This window comes from Spea bombifrons, chromosome 3 (assembly GCF_027358695.1).
Source record: "Spea bombifrons isolate aSpeBom1 chromosome 3, aSpeBom1.2.pri, whole genome shotgun sequence".
Classification (NCBI taxonomy): domain Eukaryota; kingdom Metazoa; phylum Chordata; class Amphibia; order Anura; family Pelobatidae; genus Spea; species Spea bombifrons.
In genome coordinates this window covers 29372471-29388281 of record NC_071089.1, presented here as the reverse complement: position 1 = coordinate 29388281, position 15811 = coordinate 29372471, and the positions used below count along the sequence as shown (strand labels likewise).

Sequence of the window (15811 nt, the reverse complement as noted above, 5' to 3'; positions counted from 1 at the left end):
ATTGCTGTTAGCAGTTTGATATATATATATATATCAAACTGCTAACAGCAATCACACTCCTATCAAGCCAAGGCAGCCAGTACATGCTGGAACCTGGGGATGATAGCAGTGGGATTACAGCCTCCATATGCCATGCTACAACCCCCACCCCCCTTACACATCCATGCTATCACACACACACTCACACTCATTCACAAACATTTAAATACTCATTCATTCCCTTAATCACACACACTTCACACATACTCAAAAACCCTCCCCCACCCCCTCACCTGAACTGCAGATCTCCCACTCGCAGACTTCTGCAGGGGACCGGCTGTAGAGCAACTTCTCTGGCCCCGCCCTCAGAGGAGGGAGGGGGGAGATAGAGTTCTGTGAGGACGCTGCAAGCTTCCTGCCCTGCTTCTAACAGAAGAGACGCTGCTCGCGACCGGTAAGCAGCATGGCGCCAGCATTTTTTTGGGGTCTGATTAGAAGACGACCCCGATTATAAGACGAGGGGTATTTTTCAGAGCATTTGCTCTGGAAAAAACCTCGTCTTATAATCGAGCAAATACGGTATATATATATAGGAGGTGAGAGTAGGTTCTCACCCTATTGAGAGTGTGCCTTGACGTGGCGGGTGAGCTTAATTATGCTTTGGCCAATTCATATAACCAAAACCTCTCATTTACATTATGTTTATATATTTGTTGCCAACTTTATTAGGGTAAGAAGCGCAGACAGTTTTTGTTTCTTGTATACATTGTACAGCCAATACACTGTTTCTTGCAGCATGCTTACACCTGTTTGGTAGGCCTCGTATTACACATTTGTATTATTTGAGCCTGAGACTAGCTTAGTGCACCGACACTTTTTTCTTTTCCCTGTTTGCATATATATATATATATATATATATATATATATATCCACAAGAAAATGAAGGAAGCACTCACAATGCTTTTTCAAACCACAAAAATCTGTTTAATCCAGGGTACAAAAAAGATCGATGTTTCTGATCACAGCGTGACCCGTTTTCAAGATATACAGTATTTGTACATAAGAGCCTGCAACGGTCTGCACAATATAATTTGTCTCATCATCTGTCTGAAATTATTCACATTAAAAACATACTGTTATCATATAAATCCTAGTATTTCTATGCATCCAACATATTTTGTATTGTGTGTGTTGTATATAAAAACAGAGTTACAAAACACAGACAGACAAGAAATCTTAATTGACGTAAAATACGCGAGGGCCTTGATTGAGGCATATGAGCCTGAATGATTCAAAAATTGGGTTTAAAACATTTAAATGGAGATATTTAACAAACAGATGTATTCTGTAATATGTTTCCATTGTGATATTTGTTTTTCATTCTCTATGTACATAATACGGAACACGTGATATTGTAAAATGTTGAATATTTTCTTTTTATAAACTGTTTGTCATTATTCAGTCCAAGGAAAGTTATGAATCACATAACAAAAGGGTAGAGTCGATATTCCCTAGTTAGTGCGTCAGAAACATTCGATAAATCACTCCATTAAATTCTCGTCCATACTTTTGTTTTATTTTCATTAATGTTTCTTTTGCAGGCTACTGGAATTGTTTAAAATATTTGACTGTTCCCTTGTTGAAAAGAAATAGCTATATTTTTAATTCGTATGAAGCTAGAGTTTTTTTTGTTTTTGAAAAGATGGAGGTAAATCAGTATATATATTCAAACACTGAACTCAGTGCTTACTATAACTATAATATGGCGTAGTAGGCCCAGCTACTTTTAAAGAAAAATAAACAAAAATATCCCAGAAGTTATTGCCTCCACTAAATAATAAAAATGACTTCCTCTACTGAAACGGAAACCTTCTTTCCTCGTTTTTCAATGATTCCCTTTTGTGGTTAAGTAACTCTATGGAATGAGCCGTTCCCTTGAGGATCAGCTTCCACTCACCTTAAATATATTTGAACATGTAACCAGATCACCTCTTGGGTTATTTACTTTTTTTTTTATTATTGTCCATTGTTTTTGTAGTTTTCAGTTATATATTGTAGTGATTTTGAACTAAACATTCCAGAATAGCTCTTTTGAACAGCAAAATGTAAAAGTTTACATGCTTAAAAAATGTAATCATCAATTAAAATGTAATCGCCTTTATTTAAGCTTGTAATGAGTGAAATATGCATTATTATTATTTATTATTATTATTATGTTTGCCTTTTATTTATTAAGAGCCAACAAATTAAACACTGATACAATTTAAATGAGGTGGTTAACACATACATAACAAATATACATTAACACATACAGACACAACAGGAGATGAGAACCCTGCCCGGGAGCTTGTACTTTTACACAAAGTTCCTGACAAGAATGGTGGGCTTTTGAAGGCCCCGCTTGAGGCCTTGCAATATAAAGGAATTGTATGGCCAATTGAAACAAAAGGAGGGTTGAAAAGAGGGAGTAGTAGGTCTATTGTAGCAGTAATTAGGGGTAAGTGTCTCAGGACGTAAAATTGAACATATCAATGAAATGAACAGAGGGGTGAGGAGGGTGGTTTTTGAGGCTGGCTTAAGATGATGGCTGGCATAGGGTTGGTGGTGTTTCAGGAGGGCTACAAGAGGGGAAGGAGAGAGATGAATAAGACAAAGGAATGTTCTTATGGCAAAAAAAGTTATGGCTGAGAGAGGCCAGGAGGAGATCAGGAGAAAAGGAATGTGCACTTGAAAAAGGTAAACAACAACATTCAGCCAAAAAAAAACAATGTCCCCAAAATCCAAATTTGATATGGATACATGAAAAAAATGCATAATAAGACAAAATATAAATTACTAAACTCGCTTGTAGATCTGCCAAAGTAGTTCGAATTAGGTTAAATACCTTTTTTGAATCTTGAAAGGAGTGTGGCTTAAGATGATGGCTAGTAGAGGACTTGTGGTGTTTCAGGAAAGGTTTTGGAACCTTGCATCTAATATTAATAGTAATTTATCTGTATTCATTTTATTTTAAATAGGACATAATATTTAAGTGTCTCTTTAAATTTTTAATATTGATAATTTGGATGGCTGGTGTTATTTTGCAGTGGTTCAAATCTTTAAACATGTTTTTCTTTGTGATAGATTGCACATAAATCTGGAATTATATTTGATAGAACCTTTGAAGTTTTAAAATCAAAGCCAAAGTTATTGTATTTTCTAAAAAAAAAATGCAAACATTTCATAAATTCAGCTAGATGCCTCAAAGTGTAATGCTTCAAATAAACAAAACATATAATATTCTAGAAAAGAAAGACCACAGCCCACAGCTTAAGTGTCTGATGAACTGCTTGAGCTTAGAAGCAGCTCTCTTGTTATGAACACCACAATAGTGAATGTATAAGAAATCTTTATTGCTCCAAGAGACAATCCACCGACATGTTTCACACTAGAGTTTAATGCCTATGAGCAAGCGCTTGGGGTGCGAAACAAGTTAGGCTGATTGTTTGTACCCTTTCCCCCCTTGTATTCCACCTTGTAGATGGAACAATAAGGCTTTTTACAGATGTACCCTCTATGTGCAGTGTGAATTACCTTTATATTTTTTATAGAGTGATAGTAGATTATGAGAACATTAAATTATATGAAGACTGGTGCAGAAGGAGAAGAGGACCCTGCTCTTGCAGGTTCACAATTTATTAGGATGTTGAGGCTAGTAAGATAGAAGATAGGAGAAGCAGGTGTGTTCTTCTAAATGCAACCTTATGACTTTCAGTAAAAGTGCTGCAGAGTAGGAAGTGACAGAGGCACCAGCATAGTAAGAGGTATGTTAAGTTAAGTAGCTCATCCTTCAGGTTGCTTAATTTTGGTGGACACTTGGCATATTCTTTATTTCAGAGATCATGTAAGCCATGGGCTGATGCGGTATAAGTAGTCAGGCCAGTTTTAGACCTGTGGAGACCTGTGTGTAACTAAGAACCAAATCAGTCCTTGTAGTAGCCATAGTAGTGTAGGTTATACTTAGGTCAATGCATTATATTACAAGTTTATTTTAATAGTTATGTTGAGGCTCTCACTGGAGGCGAAATGTTAAAATATAAACACAGGCTACAAAATGATTTTACATATGACCCAAGTTAGATAAATTCTGCACCACCAGTTGTTGCCAGTGACAGTATATTTTGATTTATGTTGACTAAGACATTTCTTTCTATTTTAAGTGTCTCTATTTTATTTTAACTCGGCTACAATCATTACGTCTCCTTTATGCTTAAAAACAAACTTTAGAAATTAGCTAAAAATACTTATTAGTATTAGTAAGTTTTGCCAGATACTTGGCATTTCTGTGCACAAACACAAAAGGTGGTTATCACTCTAGACTTCATTTAATTTAAAAAGGACTTGCATATTCTGTAGCTCTATCGCAATGAGGGAAGAATACAAACTTAACAATAACATTCAAATAAATAATAGATAGTATTAGTAGTAACATCAACAAACATAATACAATAATTAATATGAACAAACATAATATCATTATTAACATGAACAAAAATATATAACATAATTAACAGGTCCCTCTAAAGTGAAGCGAAGTATCAGAATAAATTGACATCTCTTCCTTTCTTTTAAAAGACATATTGATGTAAGTTGTTTTGGTTCTAATTTGGTACATAACTTGCCGATCTTTACATTAAATAACATTAAAGCTAGAAAGCCAGAAGCTTGTGTCAAATGTAAGAAAGTTTTAATAAACTGAAATTGTGGTAGGTAAGTGGAACTGCCTCCAAGCAGAAGGAGTAGTGAGGGAATTGAAACATACATGGGACAGGCATATGGCATAAAACAAGACCAAGGACTTTGAGTTTTTGCATCACGAAAAAGAGGCAGATTAGGTGAGCCCAATGGTTGTTACCTGCCATCAAATTCTGTTTCTATATTAAATATATTTTAGAGGTATTTTCATATTAGTGTTATTAAAGTCATTCACGCCTTTTTATTGTATAGGCTTTTTTTAAATTAAAAAAATATATATACAATGAAATGTGTGAATAAAGCATTTAAAACCCAAAAAATCCCATGACCCCTGGAGCGAAAATGAAAGCTGGAATTTGTTTAAACAAGCAGATTTGTTTGTAAAGTTCAGGTTACCCTGAGGTGGTATCGATCTTTCTGCGTAACCGTAAGTGGTTATGTCACCGGTGAAAGCATTGGGTAATCCATTCCACACTGCAGGCAGTGAAAGGCAAAGTGGGAATGTCTCCTAGGAAATCCATTGCACAAACATACCTGTGTGTGTGTGTGTGTGTGAACGCAGGCTACATATCTTACGGCAGTAAAGAATACTTCGGCTCGAAGCCAACGTGGAATCTCATGCAGCCGTGTACAGTAGACTCTGTACAATACACTCTCAGTACATGCCTTACAGTATGTTAAACACACCACAGGGGGAAAAACTCACGTGTTAAGCAGCCGTCATTGAGTAATATGTAACTTTTCTCTAGATTTATTGTCGTCCTTTCTTCTGTATCTCCGTATTTTTAAGTGAATATAAAAAATATAACTACATTTGATATTGAAGAATAACTTAGAATGACTGTTTTTTTTTTTTTAAACATTTTTATTGATTTTGTTAAATTAACATTTTCAGATAACACTTTGCTACAAGACAAATTAAAACCCCAGTTGAAATACAAAATACAGCCCACATAATTAACACATCCAAACTGAGAAGGTGTTTTGAGCGCTTTCGGGTTTAGCAACACAGAGTAAAGAAACATAAACATTTTGCAACTTGTTGTGCAAATAAATACTATGATTATCTGCGTTGAAGATCAAGCAGTTCCCACCTTCATCAGTTAAGCCTGCCTCCCAACATACGTTTATAAACTTTCGCTATTGTCTTTGTAATATATGTTGCAGAATATCTCATAAATATAAACGTCTTTGTATACTTCCCATGAGCCATTGCTATTTGTGATGCTATTTCTCTCGACTTGGAAGTCTCTTGGAGATCATGACACCAGTTCTGTCTACACATGATGATGGATGCAACATCATTGCCTAAACATTTGGTTAAAAAGTACCTTCATACCAGCCATGTATTTTTGCATAAATAGCAAAATGATGTTCACTAAGGCTTGTACCTCTTCATAGTCTCTGAATTCCAGCTAGGAAAGATGACAATTAACTCTTGTGGACACAGGATTTACTGCAGGATAAACAACATTGGGAAAACATGAACTATGGGACACCCTTGCAAAACTCAATGTAAGTGTTCCTGCTCTTCTGCTTCGAGTAACAAAAACCTACTTAGCACACACTGGCAGGTTTCCTACTGCCACTGGTCACACGTGCGACAGGGCCAGTGCCTCTAGGGGACCCGATGTGACCCTGTGTTCCTGTCTCATCCTACCAGTTCAAAATAGTTTAGAAAGGGCCCTTTCAACCTGGACCGCACTGGCCCTTGGAAGGGCCTTTTCGAAACTATTTTTAACCGGCACAAGGAGACAGGAACGTATGAGTGAATTAATGTTTGTGAATGAGTAAATTAATGAATATGTGTGTGATGGCATGGCGCAGGGAGGCTGTAAGTGATGTACACACCCCATACTGCTGGCAGCATCAATACACAAGGGGGGGCAGCTAGCCGGTTTCAGCATGTATTGACTGCTTGTGCATGATAGGAGTGTGATTGCTATATTAAATATATATGATTGCTAACAGCAAACACACTCCTATCATGCCCAGGCATACCTTTTTGGTTTCGGTCCAAAATTGTCATTCCGGTGCATCCCTAGTGTTTATGAATGTGAGCATGTGTGTTTGAGCATGGATGTGCAGTTGTGTGTGTGTGTGTAAGCAACACAAATATGTAGAAAACAAACAAAAATGGTGGGATTTTCCCTTTGGACTACCCATTGTACAGCGCTACTGAATATAATGGTGCTATATAAATGAATAAATATCAATAATAATATTATAGCGAATGCTTGCAATTTAGCACAATCACAAAAAAAATACAAAACATGAACAAGATTTATGTATTGTATTGTATGATTTGGATAAGTTACATATTACAGGTTTACAGAGCTTTTGCATTTTACGGTCAGGGCATGCATGTCTGTTGAACTGCTGTCATTTATCACAGTAACTGTCAGGGTGATTATAGGGACATGTTTTTTATTGGTCAATTACATTTCCAAATGGCATTATTCATGCTTACGAGATGTCATTCAGCCATTAAGATCTATAATCTGACTTTGCGTTATATATGCATGAGTGACCTTTAAATGATTAAGGGAACCCCATATGGATAAATACCAAGGGCCTTCTGTAATGGTGGAGATGAGATTTTCATATCATTCCAAGTGTCCCTCTTTAGAAGGGAGAGTGCCTTTTTGGGTCTCAAACTCTTACTGTCCGCATAGGAGCTCAGAATTTTTGCTGGTTATGAGCACAACACAGTGTTTAACTGCCCTAAAGCTCATAGTAATGTGTATAGAGACAGCAGAAAATATGCTTTTCAAATAAATTGTGAAACTAAAATACATTATTCTTTATGGATAAGTCACAAAGTCAAATGTTGAGAACGATGATGTATGTGATGCATATTTATTTGTATATGTGCGTATATGTTATATATTTTTATACAAAGCACTTCCATGGAAAAGGGAATTAAATTATAGCATTTAACCCATTATGCTTCAGCATATAGTGTTTCAGTGAGTGGCACTATATTCAGTACCTCGTTTGATATCAGTGATATCATCTTGAAGAAAAGGAAAATTCTACATGATCTTCATCCTGGTCTATTGATTCCTAACCGCTATGTTGAAAATGCTAAGAAATTACCAAACTCTATTTTAATCTGTATAAGTGATTAGCTGGACTGTCCAGCTAATTCCAGGACACAGGCTCACAACATTTGCTTAAGTTAAATGTACCTTCCTGTTCTCACAGACAACAGCCATGCTTAGAATTTGCAACAAGCACTTAAAGGGTTAAGAAAAGTGGTGTAAAATAGGTATGTCTCCTTCAGGCATGCTATACATACATGTTACATTTTCTCATTTAGTGGATACATTTACTGAGCTACAAGTTGATGATCTAATGTTTCTCTTTACATGTGATCATTGTTTTGTTTGTATACAACTATCCCATGCGTAACTTCAGCAGAAGTTTTACTGCCATTTATTTTCATTTCAAAATGATTTTATGTTTACCCACAATTATCCCCTAATCCTAATAATAAAACATTCCTGGAAGGTTGCATAAATGTGTGTCTCCCTATTAGGATGTGCTTCATGACGTCATATCTCCGGAGGGATTGGCTACACGGTGCTGACAGGCAGTCCATTCTTTACACTCACACACTAACTTTTAAAGCCCTCTCTTTAAGAGCTTAGTCTCTACATTTTTTGTCTTCTCTCCAGGCAGAAAGACCTACACTGGCAGCTCAAGCAACCTAAACATCTGCTCCTTATAGAAACCCCTTGAACTGCCCCCTTTTCCATCTCCTCCTACTTTCTCTCTCACTCTTTCTCTAAACTCTCTCCCTCTCACCCTTTCTCTTTCTTAACTCTCTCCCCCTACTTATCTTGGCTGCTGCATTATAACAAGATCCTCAGACACAGACCAATGCCTCCTTCACTGTTTCCTTCAACCATCTGAAATCAGGTTTATTTACTGGCTACAGCTATACAGCTTCTGAGCCTCAAGTTTGCCTGGAACCAGGAGAGCTTCTTTGCAAGCAAGAGGAGAAGAACGAATTCGCAAGAATAAGGATCCAGAGAAAAAGGGAGAAAAGCGTCTAATCCAAAGGAGGAGCAGAAAAAGCCAAAATACTTTTTATTGCTGGAGGACATATACTTATTAACAGTAAAGTGTGACAGTCTGCTGCATACATGGCTTACAACAGGTGGGGGATTTTGCTCTGTGCATTTGTCTGCTTATCCTGTGTTGTTGCTAATATAGAAAGAGTAAGGAAGATCACTTATGTGGTGCACCATGGACCTCCTGGGATCTATCAGCAGCAGCACCCTGTACCTCTTAGCAATCGTAATATCCTCGTAAGCAACAGGCAACCGAGTGGGAGCCATGTGAACACTCAGGAAAGGACTCGCAGGATGAGCAGAGTGACTTCCAGCTCTTCTTTGGTGCATCAACCCCAGCAACTTGTAGGAGACAATGCTGGCCAGTCTGTGAGCAAAGTGACCAGGCACTTATCCTACTCCAGAAGCAGCCTGCAGCAGGACACACAGAGGAATCCCAGCTTGCTGCAGCAGAAACTCCAGCTTCAGGGGTGAGAGAGTGTTTCTGCATGAGATGGGGGTGGGGAATAAGCTCGCTTACATTGCTCTGCTTTGGTTAGAACCCAAAGATACAGTGTAACCAGTAGTGGGAAGTCACTGGCAGGTGGTTACTGTATAATAGTTACAGTGCATAGATTCCAGCCTTTCGCTGGACATAGATAGGATGTTCTATGACCTCCACCTGCTGTGGAGCTCCTAGAACTTCCATGTCATGCAGATAGCTGGAGATGAAGGGAGTTGTAGAGAACCAGACATCCCTTGTTGCTGCTTCAATGGGGATTCTGGTTAAGAAAAGGAAGTTTATGACATTTCTTAGAGAGAGGGAGGTGGGATTGGACTGTAAAAATTGTGAATGGGATTGCAGCTCAGTGTCATAAACTGTAGGGTGATTTAGGGTGAAATATTCTGTGTATAATGTCCAGAGACAAACCTTGAATTCAATGTGGATTTTGGATTTGTGTTTGTTACTTTCTAGTTGAAATGGGTCTACTTTACATGGACCTTATCTGAGCTAGATCTGGTACAGAGCAGAGTGTATGCTAGTCTTGTTGGGTTCAGGTTGTAATTCCAGGGCTGCATTTTACAGTAGAAGAATTGTAAGATTGTATGTGAATTTTAACAGATGCCTATCCAAAAATAGTCAAACAAAGGAATAGTGGCGAGACATAATAGATAAAAATGTTGTCCCTTTAAACTTAGGGAGGTGTGTTAATTATATTCCACTTATTAAATCTAGGGACAGATTCAAATTGGCAAAAAGCTAACTTGGAAAGAACATCTATATTTTATGAAACGAAAACATATAAATAATAACTGCAGCCAACTTTAACCCTTTGATATACTAGGGAGATCTGAACTGCCAAAGCTGTAGTCAACTAGTACACTAGTAGGGTTAGTCGAGCATCTAGAATATTTTATAGATGTTGAAATAACGTCACCTTTGGTGGTGTTCTCCAAAGGAATTGATTAGGTTCTTTAAATTCGTTTTTTTTTCTTTCTACATTTATACCTTAATTTGCATAAATTACAATATCTAGATCCCAATCTGCATGTTAATACCTGAGGCATACAGAGCAATAGTGTCTTTACTCATCACACTTGTTCTACCACATAATTGTTAAGATAGCATAGATATACCAGCAGGTGCCAGGGATCTGGAGCCTTTATCACACATTATAACACAGTCTTACAGTAGCCCAGACAACCAATAGCCCTGAAAATTCTTTTAACAAGTGGAAGAAACATTCTTTCCTAGTTTACAACTCTTGGAAGTTGGATGTTATCAGTTAGGGTGAGTGAAGTACTCAATAGCAGTAACCTATTCAAGACTACATTGTGTTTGCTTTTTCTTTTACAAAACTAAAGCTAACAGCAGTGGCATATATATTTAATATTAAGTTACCTTTTTGACTCCCATAGTCCAAAAGTGCAAGAGATTGCATTCAGAAAGAAATGAATTGATAATATCAATGGGTGGACTGAGTTTGAAAAATTAATACACATTAAAAAACAGTCTTAAACTTGTTCGTGTCTTGTAAATCCTGTTTGGAGCCATGATTAGCCATCTTTAGAGTGTAACTGATGTGAAGTCATTACTGTGACCAGACTCCCCACATTAATGAGTTCAGCTATACTTGGCACACACACTAGAAGCTATTATAATATTACCTTTGTACTCTTAAAGGCTAAAATGTACAGATTAACATCAGTGAAGGACTCAGTCAACAGTTGAAAGTATTTCAGACCCCTAAGAAACTGAGCTGTATGCCAAATTCTAATGTAAGTTAAAAGGATTGTTTAATTTATCCAGATTCCACAATGTTTCCTCTTACTGTTTTTCTTCTGGCTTGATTTCTATAGATTAATTCATACTGTATCTACCTTCTAAATGGCTAAATGGCAGTGGTGTGACAAAGCCTTATGGTCTTTCTGCTTGTCTGTATGGAAGCATTAAGCAGCTTAGTGAGGGTAATAAATCACATTTGGTAGAAATTTGATGGCAGCTGAGAACGGTTGGGCCCATCTGGTCTGCATGTTTTTCCTGATGTATAGACTCAAACCTTTTACAGTCTTTGGTCTCGTCTTTAGGATTGCTTTATGCTCACCTGATGCATGTTTTCCTTCACTGTACTAGTGACTTTGCCAAAAGGCTATTCCACTTGTCTACCATCCTCTCAGTTGCTAGATAACCTTGACAAAATAGTGGTAACAAAAGATAGAATATGTTCCAATCCAAGGCCAAAAGCCATAGCCATGATACTCTCTGGATAGGCACAAAATGTACGTGTCACAGTGGCAGATTTGGGTATACCAGTTGGTAATGTATATAGAGCAGGGGCGGGCTGGGTCATGCCTTAAATCGAATTTCCGGGATTGCAGGGGTTGTGACTGCAGGGGCTCTGCTGTTTACCTGTGCGAGCAACTTCTCTTGTGCCAGGGGAAGCAGGAACTCAGCGGAGTCGGGTGAATTTACGTCATGTCACATAACCCTGCTCAGGTAAGGTGGTGGGTGTATGAGTATGTGTCACTGATGGGATGAATGAGCATCTGTGAATGAAGGAATGCGTATCTCTGAATGAGTGAATTAATGATTAACTTCACAGGACAAAACTTTCTAGGCCCATAAATCAGTGAGAGGAAAAGTAAAGGTTTTGTGTTATTTACTCTAGTCCAATCCGCATATCTTATTAAAAAAGGATTAGTGGCACTAAATTGTGGCTTCAGGCATCCCGTGTATGATGACTTTTTTTAGTGTTCTGACGTACTCTTAATCCCATCACATTTCATCATACGTTTAAATCAGAAAAAGAGGGGCATGGATGGTGGGCTGAATCGGTGGCGCAATGGGCCACTTGACTAGACTTGCCCCCCCAGGCTTTAGGCTGCCAGCCGTCCCCTGATATAGAGGCAACAAATAATTGGGGAATGGATGTTCACAGTTATGGGGAAGTTAGGAAGCACCAAATATTTCACCCCAGATGGAACCCTGATTAAAGAACATGATGCTACTTTTGGTACCAGTTTCCACCCAGAAAATTGTGGTGTACAATATCATGTGTAAACCTGCTTGGTTTTCTTCTGCTCCTTTAGCCAGGCTGTAGAAAGAGAATTTGGTGCTTGGTATGAGCCATGCAGCCCGCCTAGTCTGTGAAAACATTATTTGTTCCTTTACCTTTTTGTATAGCTTTATGCCTATCCCATGCATGTTTAAGTACCCTTATAGTATACCACTTCTGCTGGAATGTTTTTCCACTTTTATACCACCCTTTCACTGAAATAAAATAAATTGTCCTCCTGTGCCTGTGTCTACAGAAGACCAATCACGTTAGCTTGTGTTCCTAATCGGCAACCAAACCTAGTAGCTGACCTGAGCCATTCTGCTTTCTCAGCTCTATGTATAGGAAACACCTTTTATACTGTGACAAGTGCATCATTCCAATATGTCTGTTATAATTTAATTCAGTATTTGGGGACAAAATGTGCCGTCTGCAAGTCTACACCCAAGAACAAGAATAATGTTTCCTCTTCAGAGTGTATTTGTTTAAATAAAATAAATAAAAATAAATCTAACACCAAACACTCTTTAAATATCCTCATTGCTTGACTGATTATCTGCCAAAACCCTGGATCAAAGGAAGACCTGTGATGTATTGTGCTGTATTGCTCTGAACCTCTGACCTTCCTTGAGTTTACTCATGGACTGCCATGACCTCACAAGGTGGTGCTTTGAAAATATAATAGGATGCTCAACTAATTACATTACACTGGATGCTGCCAGATGAATGACAGTAAAAGGTCTAGGAAACAAGACACTGATTTAGGTAACTGCTTTTTTCACAATGGGACAATCCAATATTTCTTGCTTCATTGTATTCAATACATTTCTTATGGAACTGGCAGGGTTTTGAATTTTGTGTAGAACGTAAAAAGACAAGTATTATCTATAAATATAGCTGATTGGTCTCTATAAATTGCAAATTCATATGGAGAACATGCTGAATTTCTCCTATATACATTAGGCCCTTTCCCCACACACAGCTATTTGCTGTGCAGGAGATATATTCAGCCGCAGTGGCGGAACTACCGGGGTCGCAGGGGTCGCGACTGCGACCGGGCCCTGGAGTTCTGCCAGTCAGGGGGGCCCAAGGGGTGCCGAGCGGTTGCTGAAAACGACCGCTCGGCAACTCTTGGGCCCCCCCCTGACTGACAGAAATCCATGATGCCTCTGCTCCCCGCCGCTGCTGCCGCCGCCGCCTGCCTCAGCGCTGCCCAGAGTGCAGTGTTGGGAGCGTGAGGCGTTTGTCTCGGGTGCCGGCGCTTCACGCTGAGCGCCGGCATATGACGTCATATGCCGGCGCTCAGCAGTGAAGCGCTGGCACCCGAGACAAACGCCTCACGCTCCCAACACAGGAGTTGACGGTAAGTGACGTACAAAGGGGGGGGGGTAGGGAGGGAGTGGGTAGATCGTGAGAAGGGGGGGTAGGGAGGGAGTGGGTAGAACGTGAGAAGGGGGGGTAAGGAGGGAGTGGGTAGATCGTGAGAAGGGGGGTAGGGCGGGAGAGGGTAGATCGTGAGAAGGGGGGTAGGGAGGGAGAGGGTAGATCGTGAGAAGGGGGGGTAGGGAGGGAGAGAGTAGATCGTGAGAAGGGGGGTAGGGAGGGAGAGGGTAGATTGTGAGAAGGGGGGTAGGGAGGGAGAGGGTAGATCGTGAGAAGGGGGGTAGGGAGGGAGAGGGTAGATCGTGAGAAGGGGGGTAGGGAAGGAGAGGGTAGATCGTGAGAAAGGGATAGATGGGTTGGGGGTGGGGGGGCCCTTAACAGATTCTCGCACCGGGGCCCTGAGGTTTCTAGTTACGCCCCTGTTCAGCCGGCCACACATCTCCTGACACGTGATATACTAACTGTCATCTCAAGTGCTTGCTTGGCGAAAGGACTCTGATTTAAATGAGAGTAGTTTCCTGCCACTTATTGGCTGCTTCAAGGGGTGGGAAGCTGCAGCTTTATATGCATTGATTATTTAGTGGCTCCCTTGGACTCTGGAGTGTCTCTTTAACATGTTTGTCCTTCCTCGGCATATTGTGATGAGGACAGCTTTTCTCTTTGTAGACGATTTTATGCTTTCAGGATCCCCAAGTGTTGTTTTTGTTGTTGACATACCTAGAGATGAAATAAAGGACAAAAATGTTCCAAGGAATCCCCTCAATGCACTATGAGCTTTCCCATCATGCATTGCGTGCGCTCACACTTTTCTCACCAGTGTGAATAAGGTGTAAACCTCTATGTTGTTTACATGCAATAGAATGCAAAACTGAATTTTGATCTATTTCCTTGCTATCTGTTTCATTAAAATAGCGCATGGACCAAAGTTTCTGCCCTTTAACATTAGCACGTCTATTTACATGTGCCTGGTTTCTTATGAAAGACATAAATATGTGGATAGCACTGTAAAAACTAAGTTTGTATTTAATTATTGAAAACTTATAACACACTAGAGACCCATAAGCACTGAGTGCCCATAGACGTAGACCTATTTTCCTAGCATTAACATTGTTATAGGGCAATTCAGATTGGTGGCAAAGTCATATGACAGTTTGGGATGCCCATGCATAATATAAACGTATGTATTAAAATATGCAGCAACCAGATAGGTTAAATGTAATACTTCTCTAGAGTTTGAACTAATTATATACAAATAGTAGCGGGTTAGGCTCCTGATTTTATTTTTATTCTGCTGTAATTTATCTCGCTCTGTTGGAATGCACCTTTAATAGCACGGGTTAATATAACCTGGACGGAATTTGTTTACCCATAACATTGGGATTGGGAAAGATTTGACACGCTATTTCATGTATATACATACCAGCAAGTATCAAATCGGTTCAGGCTTAGAATTGGCCAGAGGGACTCATTTCAAATGTCTTCTGTCGACATTTTTTAGTTTGCTAGAGATCAGACCCTCCTTGAACTAAGCACACTGCTTATAACAAGTAACATGCATTTCCATTTAAAGAGAGAATTATTATTGAAAATCCATATAGCAGGGCTTCCCTTAGAATCATTGCAACGACAAAGCATCTTTCATAAGTGTCCCTGGATCAAAGAGCCATCTGGTCATCCAACTTCAACAGTGATATTTTTCATTTGAAGCTGTTGTGGCTATAGTTCCTTGAATGCTTATCCAGCAAACGACTAATCATGATATGAATTGCAGTCCTCTGTAGGAGGACATTATAGGCATATATATAATATTCAATAGGGTATTTATTCAGCTTTATTTGAATGTCTTGTCATAATACAATATGTGTAGAAAGAGCTATCAGACGCAACACTTGCTTTACCATAAGTCGAGATAAATAGGTATATCTTGTTGCAATGTATATGAAGAATTGCATGACACATTCCAGTTGCTTTTACTTCCGCTATAGACTGGATCAGTGAACGCCTTGGTGTCATCATACATGCTTAGCTGCTAAAAAAATGATTGCATTGTTCCTAGAATATTTATGAATTGCCTGAGAATAGTCTTGGTTGGTTCTGTTA

At 39.0% G+C, this 15811-nt stretch overlaps 1 protein-coding gene across 2 annotated transcripts in view; it reads left to right on the top strand.

Annotated features, from left to right (window-relative positions):
- Positions 1–8393: 8393 nt before the first annotated feature.
- LTBP1 (latent transforming growth factor beta binding protein 1) overlaps positions 8394–15811 on the top strand; it is a 140616-nt gene continuing 133198 nt past the window's right edge. For both annotated transcript variants that reach the window (XM_053458561.1, XM_053458560.1), the window contains exon 1: positions 8394–9262. In XM_053458561.1, the coding sequence (XP_053314536.1) occupies positions 8865–9262 (398 nt within the window). In that variant the 5' untranslated portion in view covers positions 8394–8864. The remainder of the gene's footprint in view (positions 9263–15811) is intronic.